Raw genomic sequence first — 11,842 nt, 5'->3', positions numbered from 1 at the left:
TGGAGAGTTAAGTCACTCAAACCTTTGGGAAAAAAGCAGTATGCAGAATGTGTTGATCCTGATATTGGGGGAATAATTGCTTTGTAAAACCTACATAGAAAATCTAAATAGAACAGAATTTTTTTATTCTTGTCCTTTTAAAATCATGTCTGCAGTGAAATTAAGCTTTAAGCTCCTAGCTGGAAATCCATTGGTGACCTTGAAGAATTTTATACTTGTCGAGCTGGTTTCTGATCTTGCATATGAATGTATGCATCTCATTATATAAGAGCTATATTTATAAATCTGATATTGGACAGTGTTTGACGCTAGAATAAAAGCCTGGTTTTGGAAAGTATGGGATGATCAGTAAACATAGCTACTTATCTACATACATGCATGCCACCACTTAGGAAAATATAACTTGTTTCAAAATATTTGCTTTTCAGATGAAATACCTGTCACAAAGAGAACATTAAAAATAAAACAAGAGTCTTCTGAAGAAGCACAGTAAGTAGATGCTTCACCCTTCCAGAAAGTGTGTCTGCCTGAGTTTAATGACCATTGGGAAGATCAGAAAATACTTAGACATGTTATGAAAGTTCCAGCCATTCACCAAGGAGGCATGTCTGTTCATTCTTTAGATTTAATCAGGGACTCACTTAAAGCTATTAGAAAGCATCGCAAACATAGCATCACTGGTAATTCCAAGAACTGTGATGTCTATACATTCTTCTTTTGTTTTTTTGTGTCTCGCTCGGTTACCCAGGCTGGAGTACAGTGGTGCGATCTCTGCTCACTGCAAGCTCCACCTCCAGGGTTCACGCCATTCTCCTGACTCAGCCTCCTGCATAGCTGGGACTACGCAGCTATGTAGTTGGTGGGTGCCCGCCAACACACCCAGCTAATTTTTTGTATATTTAGTAGAGACGGGGTTTCAACGTGTTAGTCAGGATGGTTTCAATCTCCTGACCTGGTGATCTGCCCGCCTCAGCCTCCCAAAGTGCTGGGATTACATGCGTGAGCCACCGACCGTGCCCAGCCAGATGTCTATACATTCTTTCACATCTTAGCTTAACTCTTTCAGTGATTAGCTAAAATGTTGATAATTTTGTATAGAAGAAGAAATAAGTGTGTTACAGGAAAACAGGCGTGTTTATGGTGTTTGCCTGTGTGTGGATGTGGACATCTGGATATTTAATTAAGGCACAAAGATGAGTCACAGGAGCCTGAGTTTATCTGAGGTTAGGTGAAATGAGAGGCAGACCAGAGGGACACCTGAAGTATTTTGGGAATCAAAAAGAAAGCTCTTAGACGACCTATTATACATTTGGAGAAGAAAGCAGTTGCTAGAGGAAAGTCTAAGAAAGTCCAGGGACAGGGTCCTCCCTGGTCCACACAACTTGATCTTCCCTGAGTTTAGCATTATCTTTTGTGCAAGGACATCGTAGTTCTTGGAATTACCAGTGACATTATATTGTGGTTCTTTTTAATAGCTTTAAGTGAGTCCCTGATTAAATACAATTACTGAGGGGAATATACTGACAGAAAATTTATAGGGAAAGTAAGGAACATCATTCATTTTTTTCACCTGTTAACCTTGGAGTATTGATAGCACCCACTTATTCTTGGGTGCTTCATCCCACACATGTGATCTTGATGTCTGAGAGATGGCAGAGAAGAGGCAAAAAGGGCTGTGATAGGTGACAGGCAGCACAACAAGAAAGCACTAGTTGCCGGCCGGCGCGGCGGTCGCTCAAGCCTGTAATCCAAGCCTTTGGAGGCGAGACGGGGCGGATCACGAGGTCAGGAGATCGAGACCATCCTGGCTAACACCGTGAAACCCCGTCTCTACTAAAAAATACAAAAAACTAGCCGGGCGAGGTGGCGGGCGCCTGTAGTCCCAGCTACTCGGGAGGCTGAGGCAGGAGAATGGCGTAAACCCGGGAGGCGGAGCTTGCAGTGAGCTGAGATCCGGCCACTGCACTCCAGCCTGGGTGACAGAGCAAGACTCCCTCTAAAAAAAAAAAAAAAAAAAAGAAAGCACTAGTTGTTTTTTGTTTGTTTGTTTGTTTGAGACAGAGTCTTACTCCATCACCCAGGCTGGAGCGCAGTGGTGCAGTCTCAGCTCACTGTGAGCACCTGTAATTCCAGCCCGAGTAGCTGGGACTACAGGCGTGTCACCATGCCCGACTAATTTTCGTGTTTTTAGTAGAGATGGGGTTTTGCCATTTTGGCCAGGTTGATCTCGAGCTCCTGACCTCAAGTAATCCACCTGCCTCGGCCTCCCAAAGTGTTGGGATTACAGGCGTGAGCCAGTGTCCGGCCACATTAGTTGTTTTTATTCAGCAAGCCACCACTATCACCTCCCCTTTGTAAATGCTCATTTCTTTTTCAGTCTCTCTTTGGAATCAGAGAATTCCCGTTGTGATCTGATTCCATGTCTGGGAAGAGGGTGAGAGTTCAGGGATGAGGAGTTTTTCCCCCAAATGGTAGCCATTATTTCATTTCTCAAAAAAGAAGCTAATCACCCACATCAGTAAGTTTAAGGCCATTTATTATTGGGAAGTAGTTGTCTTTTAGGAGTGTGACATCAAGGTGTACCAAAGGAAGGGAAACTGATTATTGTTGTAAAAGAAATAAGTTGGGCATGATGGCTCCCGCTCCCGCCTTTAATCGCAGCACTTTGGGAGGCCGAGGTGGGTGGATCACTTGAGGTCAGGAGTTTGAGACCAGCTGGCCAACATGGTGAAACCCTGTCTCTAGTAAAAATACAAAAATTAGGCCTGGTGCGGTGGCTCATGCCGGTAATTGCAGCACTTTGGGAGGCTGGTGCAGGCGGATCATGAGGTCAGGAGTTTAAGACCAGCCTGGCCAACATGGTGAAACCCTGTGTCTACTAAAAATACAAAAAATCAGCCAGGCGTGGTAGCAGTTGCCTGTAATCCCAGCTACTTGGGAGGCTGAGGCAAGAGAATTGCTTGAACCTGGGACGTGGAGGTGCCAGATTCTGTCTCAAAAAAAAAAAAAAAAAAAAAAATTAGCTGGGCGTGGTGGCACACACCTGTAATCCCAGCTACTGGTGAGGGTGAGGCACAAGAATTGCTTGAACCCAAGAGGCAAAGGTTGCAGTGAGCCGAGATGGTGCCACTGCACTCCAGCCTGGATAACAGAGTGAGACTCTGTCTCAAAAAAAAAAGTGAGTTATTACAAGGCAAAGAGTGGTGGCTCATGCCTGTAATCCCAGCATCCTGGGCAGCCAAGACAGGAGGATTGCTTGAGCCCAGGAATTCAAAACCAGCCTGGGCAACATAGCTAGACCCCCATCTCTACAAAAATTTTTTAAATTAGCTGGGCATAGTGGCATATGCCTGTAGTTCCAGCTACTCAGAAGGCTGAGGCGGGAGGATTACTTGAGTCTGGGAAGTCTGGGCTCCAGTGAGTCATGCATTCCAGCCTGGGTGACAGAGCAAGATCCTATCTCCAAAAAACAAAAAAAAAGTTATTACAAATCTATACTTTCAAACCCTTATTCTCCAAAAAAAGTCACTGTTTTTTTCACTAAAGTGTCCTATCTCTTCCTTATAATCATTCAGGACCTTCACGGGAGGCCCAGTTGATATAACTAGGAATGAACTCAAATTTTATGGATTTCGCGTCACCAGCCTCAAACCACTTAAACGTTTCTGGTGATTGGAACGTCAAAAACCAGGAAATCTAACAGACAGTTCTCAGGAATTGTTTAAATAACAATGAGTAATTTAAAAGTTTAAGTAACAATTATAAATGTTTAAATAACAATTAATGAGTCTAGTTCTCATTGTGCTCCAGAGCTTTGAAATGCTGGTATGAATCTTGAGTCCAAATCAGCTTCAGGCTCAGATCAGCAGGGCAGGAAACTGACAGGCTTTGCAGAAATATCCAGCCTGTGCTGCCTCTCCTCCAGGTTTCAGCTCTCGAGGCGAGAGATTCTGAACAAGGTCTGGGTAGGCCAAGAGTTTCTTTAAAATGGTTCTTTGCAGGGTCTGACTATAGCATTAGTGCCATGAGAATGCTGAATAAAATAACGTGATTTGGGCATGGGATTGCTTTTTCTCCTTAGGTACAGGTGGGATTAGCTGAACCTAGCTAATCTCCTAGTCTGCTCATTTATTCAACACTTTTCTCAAGTGCCTACTATATGTCAGGCATTGGGATACTTCACTGAGCATAACAGACAAAAATCTCTGCTCTCCATCCCAACTCCTTAGCATAGTCCTCTGTAAGATCAATAAAACATTTCAAAGGAGGGCAGGGAAAGATGGTAGCTATGAAAGATAATTTTCCTTTAAAGCATCGACTTATGCAGAAATATGATCTATGTCTTAGCCTCATAAGGACCACAATCAGACATCATAAAAGTGACCAAGTGCTTTTGTCTCTTCTGAGAAGGGGAGTAATTCCCCGAGAATGTAGTGATTTCATCTAGATAACCACTCTCATACTTGAAAGTTTTCAAGACAAACTAAAGGATAGATGGTAAATTCAGGGCAGTCTTAGCTCCAAGAAGCAGCTGATAGCAAAATATTAATTCTTTGCCATCTTGCAAAGGAAGTCAAGGAGAGCGAGAGGACAGACTGAGAATGGCCATGTGAAGCCTCCCCAGAATGTTCCCAAAGCTCCTCCCCTACAAGGTATGAGAATGTAATAGGAAAAGTCTCAAGGATGGAGCTCCTTGCAGAGCCTTTTTTCAAGAACCTATTAGCACACACACACCCCTTTCTTGCCTGTGTGTGATTGTATGTAAGTGTGGCGGTTGAGTGTTTTTGTAGGTTAAACCTGTAATTGATGTGGAGGGTAATAGTTCGTTTCCAAGTTAATATTTAACAAACCAATCTTCCAGTATCAAAGTTTTGCTGTACTTGAGAAACAAACTTTATATAGCTTCATATGTATACAAATTACATGACTTAAGCAACCTGTGAAATTTAAAAAAAAAAAAAAATTCCAGCATTTTCTTGTCTTATTCTGTTAAGTATACTAGTCAAAATTGAAATAATTCTTTTGTTTTTTATAAAGGGTTTTCTAGCACAGTCTCAATTTATTATCTTGAATGTTACTCTCTTGAAATCTAAGCCTAATGTGAGCCTTTTCTGTCTGAATTCCCAGATGTTAATTCTGTGCTAACCTGACTTCTTTTAATTTTGGGATTAGTAATGAATTTCAGACAAATAGAAAATGTCACTTTCAAAAGGTCATTAGTCATAATCAGTTGTATATTTTCCCACAGCACACACAAAGCCCATTATTGGACTTTCTGAATTTCCAGGTTAGAAATTAAGCTGTTAATTATTTTAAGTGACGCCAGATACTTTTCTTTTCTAAATACAGCATTTTTCACCTTATTTTGGTAAGTAGTTAGGTCTGAAGGCCCTCGTAGACATAATAGCCACTTTAAAATGTTATGATCCATAGATTTCTGAAATCCTAGAGTCTAAGGTATGGATTCTGACTATACAGTGAGGCTATGGAAGTCACGGAAAGCAGTTTATCATTAATTCTCAGAAACTTGCTAGGGGTGGGTTTCTTTCGTTTTAATAGGTTGATTATCTAGACTTACACTGCCCAGGACAGTAGCTACTAGTCACATGTGGCTATTTAAATGTAATTTTAAACTAAATATAATTAAAAATGTAATACCTCAGCCACATTTTATGTTCTAGTGGCCACCACATTGAAGAGCAGATACAGAACATTTCCATCATCACAGACAGTTCTATCTGACACTGCTGTTCTAGATACTTAGGGAATTTGACTTCTATTTCTCTTTCCAGGAAGAGAGACATCATGCAATATCGTGCAGATTTTGGAATCGGTTACAGTTGAAATGGGAACTTTTTCAGAGCTGGACAGACTTTTCAAGGCTCCATCTTTCTAATAAACTGGCCATTTTTGGAATTGGTTATAACACCCGTTGGAAAGAGGATATCCGTTACCATTATGCTGAGATCAGCTCCCAGGTGCCCCTTGGCAAGCGACTTCGGGAGTACTTCAACTCTGAGAAGCCTGAAGGACGGATCATTATGACCCGAGTGCAGAAAATGAACTGGAAAAATGTTTACTACAAATTTTTAGAGATCACTATTAGCGAAGCTAGGTGCTTGGAGCTGCACATGGAAATTGACTGGATACCCATTGCCCACTCCAAACCAACTGGTGGGAATGTTGTTCAATATTTATTGCCTGGGGGTATTCCTAAAAGCCCAGGCCTTTATGCCATTGGCTATGAAGAATGTATTGAGAGGCCCCTCTCACCACACATGGAGCAGCGTTCCCTGGACCCAGGAAAAGAGGGCCGGGTTGACCTGGAAACCCTTTCAGCACAAACCTCATTACAGGTGGAAATAGAACCCACCCGAATTATCTATTGCTACCTCGGGATTGCTGAGGTCAGGACTCTGCAGCAGTGCTTATTTTTACATTTCCAAGCAAATACCAAAACCTTCAGCAAAGATTGGGTTGGTATTAATGGGTTTTTGTCTCAGAACTGTATTGTGGATCCCGGAGTTTCTCCCAAATCCATCTACATCACATTTGTAGAAGTAGAGAGGGATTTTCTTTCTGCAGGCTCTTTAGTTGAGTGCCTGGAAAAAGCCATTGGATACCCCTTAAAATTTAACAACTGAATGTCATCCTTCATAAGGATTTGGGCTCTTAGCTCCTTCTTCTCTACTCACTTCCCATTACCGGGACCACCCCTCATCCAGATGCCACCATCAGACTCTTCATGGAAACCCTTTCTTCAGTTGGGCCAGTACGACTTCTAAGGAATCATAGTAGACTTGGGCCAGAAAAAACAGACCTCACCTGAAAATGCTCATTTTGAGCAAGCAAGATATATAGCGAACTTGCATGGTGGGTCAGCTATTTCTTTTTTAAAACAGAAAACAATTTTAAATGGATTTTAGAGCCCTAATATAAACAAATGTAGGTACATTCCATATTGGACAAAACTTATACTTTGAGTTTCATATGAAATTGAAAATTGTATTTTTTTCACAATGTTTCATTTTACACATCTCTGTGTCTCTATATAAGTAATATTTACAACCCTGAATAAATAAGCAATAGATNAAGGATTTGGGCTCTTAGCTCCTTCTTCTCTACTCACTTCCCATTACCGGGACCACCCCTCATCCAGATGCCACCATCAGACTCTTCATGGAAACCCTTTCTTCAGTTGGGCCAGTACGACTTCTAAGGAATCATAGTAGACTTGGGCCAGAAAAAACAGACCTCACCTGAAAATGCTCATTTTGAGCAAGCAAGATATATAGCGAACTTGCATGGTGGGTCAGCTATTTCTTTTTTAAAAACAGAAAAACAATTTTTAAATGGATTTTAGAGCCCTAATATAAACAAATGTAGGTACATTCCATATTGGACAAAACTTATACTTTGAGTTTCATATGAAATTGAAAAATTGTATTTTTTTCACAATGTTTCATTTTTACACATCTCTGTGTCTCTATATAAGTAATATTTACAACCCTGAATAAATAAGCAATAGATAATGGCAAGTTACATCTTGATTCACAGTTAAAAGACTGTTTTCAATATCACCCTTAGCTACTATTGTATATAATTTAGAGTTTCATTTTTTTCACCAACCAAGTGTTTTGCTATTTCCAATCAGTGTTGCCTGCAAAGACCTTTGTTTCTGTGATGTACCAACTTTACAGTTGTGTTGCCATTTAAACCTTTTTAAAAAAAAAAAAAATTAAAGTAATTCCTGGCCCCTTGGCGTAGTAGTTGAGCTTTTGTAGCAGAGTGTGGCCGCACTGGCAGTGGGGCTGTGCTCTGACTTTACTGCTAAGAATGAAGAGAACAAACAGAGCAGGGTATCTTCACATCCTTTCATTCTCTATACCTCACTGACCAATGTCATTATTGTCAGAGTACCAAAGGTCACTGGACATCTCATTTTGTGATTCTTTTAAAAATGACCAGGATAATCCTTTTGACCCTAAGTACATGAATTTGTAAAAGACTCATTCCTCATCTTTTACACTCAGTACTCAGGGGCAGCTCTCAAGGAGTACAACTGGAAAATTGATATAATCTTGCTGTCTCTCAAAAGGAAGGAAGATCCAGTAGAAACATCTTTTTTTTTTTTTAGATAGGGTCTTGCTGTGTCACCCAGGGTCTTGCTCTGTCACCTAGGGTGGAGTGCAGGAGTGCAATCATAGCTCACTGCAGCTTCGAATTCCTGGGCTCAAGTAATCCTCCTGCCTCAAGGCTTCCTGAGCAGCTGAGGCTATAGGCTCGAGTGCCACCACACCAGCAATGTTTTCACTTTTTTTTTTTTTCTTTTTTTGGTAGAGACAGGGATTGTGCTATGTTTCCACCGAGCTAGTCTCAAACTTTTGTCCTCAAGCAATCCTCCCACCTTGGCTTCCCAAAGTGCTGGGATTACAGGTGTGAGCCAGTGGGGCCAGCCCAAAAGTATTTTTTTAGGAGAGGGAATTGACAGGTATAAGTCCATTAGGAAGGTAACTGTCACGTTTAGATCTTTCAGAGATTTCTAATGGGCCAACCACCACTCCACTTACAGGTTAGTACTCTTGGCTGAGAATCGCTTACTAACAGAGTAGTCAAGGATCACTTTGGTCTCATGGCAGGAACTTGTTGGATTGGTTATTTATCTTTATGATTTCCCAGCATCTCTCAGGTACTCTACTTAAAGTGGGCTGCAAATCCAGGTAAGAACTCTCATTCTTCTCGTTTTTCTATACTACTGAAGATATAGTTGCATATTAACAAAAAGTGTTCTTTTCCTGCAGCCGGAATGTTCTCAGATCAGTGATTTTCTCATTCTGATGCCTGTTGGTTTGTTGATGCCTATATTTGTAATAACTAGAGAGCTTATAATCAATGAGATGGCTTTTATTTCTGTTATTTGAGTCTGGGGTTATGGAGTTGGGTACTAGTTCAGGGAGAATATAAATATCTTGAGAATGTTTTGAGTGTAGCACCTGTTCTCCCCAGGCAGCATCTATAGGCAGAGGCCTGAGGAAATCCTCTTGAGTTTGCTCTTCTTTGGAACTTAGAATTCTGATCCTAAAGGCTGAGGCAGTCTTGACCATCTTTTAGCCATAATCTCATAGTATTCAGTGCTAAATGCTGTAGGAACAAGCATTATTACCAGGAATACTTCATGGCATCTCTAAAATGTTGCCACTGACCAGCCCCAAAACTAACATTACGCTCTATGCATTTTTTTTTCTGCGTCTTCCCATTGTTGTTAGTTGCTTAGCTGGGGCAGAACACTTGGGGAACATTTAGCAAGGATGTTTTAGACCTACTGAACATGACCGAGAATGGGACATTGCTAGACCCACTATGAGCGGCATGGAGAAGATAGCAAAGGCTGGATCCAATAGATGTTTTCACCATTTGCCTTGGGATGGGTGGGGGGTAGAGGACAAAGATGAGCATTGGGAAATGTAGGTTTACCAAGAAAGTACCTTGCTGATACTGGATCTCCAGTCTCTTTGGCCAGAACAGTCTAGAAAAGAAGATAGCAAGATGTCAGATAACTATGAGCATTGCCAAAAATAAGAAATGGACTATTTAGACCTTAATGAAGCTTTATAACTGATTCAAGGGGGACAGAGAAAGTATATTCAAATGTAAAGGTAAATATTAGGAATTACTTTTGAAATCTAAGATGAGATGTGATTGGAAGAAACACGAATGACCTGCAAGTCTCTAACATATGAAACTGTGAACTTAGCTCTTGCACACATGTTTATGTAAGCAGTTCCCAGGTCACACATAGATCATCTGTGTCATTTACACCAGGGTGGAGAGCAGTCCGCCCTAAAATGAATCTTGGCGAAAACTTTCACAAAGTAATGGAGCTACTCTGCTAACTTCTACTACTTGACTGCCTCAGGGTCAGAGGAAAGAAATTGCTGAAATAGGAGACAGGAGATAGTGAGGACAATTCTCTAGGGTCAAAGAATCTTGAAGAGACTGCCCCTGTGTCGCATGGAGACATTCACTGACTACAAATCATTGGTTGCAGCTTTACTTCCCATGTCAGAAGTAATTTGGGATCTGGATTCTGAAGGAAAAGGTAGCTACAGGGAATGAATGTTGAGGCTACACCTTATGTAGCACTCGATTAGGATAAGCACAGCCTGTGTGATTAGATACTTGGTGTTTCTAGGTTAGAACCAAAAGACTTTGTACTTCCTCTCTTGGAAGGAGTTACTTATTTGGGGTGACTTGTCTGGAAACAAAGGAGGGGTGTTTACAAGAGATGGTTTGCAATGCAGACTAAAGCCAAGAAAAATTTGAGTGTGATGGAATAGGAAAACCAAACAACAGCCCCCAACCCCACCACACAATCTGCTTGGCCAAGTCCAAGTTTGTAGCTCACTACACAAGAGTGTGAGACTGGCAGGTATCTCTTCCTGTTGTCTTTGCCTCCACTGAGCTGCCAAGTACTGGATTCCAGGGTTTGCATGAGCAATTTTGTGTTTGCATAGGCATTTCTCAAAGTCACTGCATGGCAGGTATTTGAAGAGGAGCCAGGCATATCACACTAGGAAGAAGCAGCTGAGAGGGCGTATGGGGCACTGTATAGAAAAAGACCTCGTGTGAGGTGTGGGCCCAGGGACTACACTCTGTTAAAACAACAGAACTACGTGCAGTAAATGGAATCCCGCAGGCCTGGCTGCTTTTCTTCCCAGACAGCCGCGGGCAGCGCCAGGAAATCGTTGTTGTGCTTTCTGCCCTCACTGACCTTTGCTGGGTGGTTGAGCTGTGCTGGGATGTTTGAAGCATCTTTTCTTTTCTTTTCTTTTTTCTTTTTTCTTTTTGGCTTTTGGACAGAAAAGCAAGAACAGGTGCGTGCCTTTCTGTAAGGGAGCGGCGGCCGCCAGAGGGCGCAGAGGTGCCTTTTGACCGAATAGCGCAGGGAGGGGGGCGTTAAATTCAATTCACAACGAACGAGATCTAGTCTCGGGAATTAAAGGATCAGCGCGCGCCTGAGCCTTTCACTGCGGGAATGGGAGGCACTGAAGATCGGGGTATAAAGAAGAAACGGAGGGACTGTCCTGTCTTCCTTCTCGCAGCCGCCCCTCCTCCCTAGTCAACATCAGGCCTGTATGCCGCTCATTTCAGGGGCTAAGCTGGGAGCAGCATGCACACTGCCTCAGTTTCCCGCTCAGCTCCTGGGACTACTTTGTGGCAACCTTCCCTGCTCGGAATGAGGCACAGGCCGGGGTAATCCTCCAGCCTGGGTTGGGGTGTGCGGAACTCGCGGAGCGCTTTTTCCTGCCCGCAGGTGAAGATTCCCCGCGCGCCCTGGGCTCCCGCGCGGCCTCCGCCGTAGCCCTCGCTGCAGCGCTCCGGTGGCCGCTCAGGCCCCGCCTCCAGGAAAGCCACAGATTCCCGCGGTACAAAGGAGCCCGCGCGGCCGGCGCTCCGGTCTCTCCCTGCAGCTGGAAAATGCTGCTCCCCTCTTCCTCCTTCAGGAAGGCCGCCCTGATTGGGCCGGGAATGCGGCACCCCCAAGCTTGGACCGGGTTGTTGGAGCCAGAGCCCAGGAGCGTTTACATGTCAGGGGTTACGGGTGGTTCCGACTTCGGAGAGTCCCCAAATTTCCCACCCTTCCTGGTCACCCTTCCTATCCCACCCCGGCGGAAGGGGAGGTTACGGCTCAGGATAGTTCTGGAGCCTTCTCTTCCCCCTCCACTCCCTGGGTGGCTCGTGGGGCATCACAGCTTACCTCACCCCTCCCTGCGTTCAGACCTGGAAGAGGCCGCAGGGTCCCGCCGTCCGCGCGCTGGCGGCGCCCCGGGCGGCGGACCCC

The 11,842-nt window shown here is 43.4% G+C and overlaps 1 protein-coding gene across 1 annotated transcript in view; it reads left to right on the top strand.

The window, feature by feature from the left end:
• The window catches only part of MSANTD2 (Myb/SANT DNA binding domain containing 2), a 33,952-nt gene extending 27,042 nt beyond the window's left edge, over positions 1-6,910 (top strand). The window contains 4 exon segments of the mRNA XM_017853851.1: positions 429-489; positions 5,793-5,807; positions 5,809-5,836; positions 5,838-6,910. Coding sequence (XP_017709340.1) covers positions 429-489; positions 5,793-5,807; positions 5,809-5,836; positions 5,838-6,644 — 911 coding nt within the window. The 3' untranslated portion in view covers positions 6,645-6,910.
• Positions 6,911-11,842: the final 4,932 nt, after the last annotated feature.

Source organism: Rhinopithecus bieti, unplaced genomic scaffold (genome assembly GCF_001698545.2).
Source record: "Rhinopithecus bieti isolate Rb0 unplaced genomic scaffold, ASM169854v2 scaffold_37463, whole genome shotgun sequence".
Taxonomy (NCBI): Eukaryota; Metazoa; Chordata; class Mammalia; order Primates; family Cercopithecidae; genus Rhinopithecus; species Rhinopithecus bieti.
This window is presented reverse-complemented; position numbering and strand designations above follow the sequence as displayed.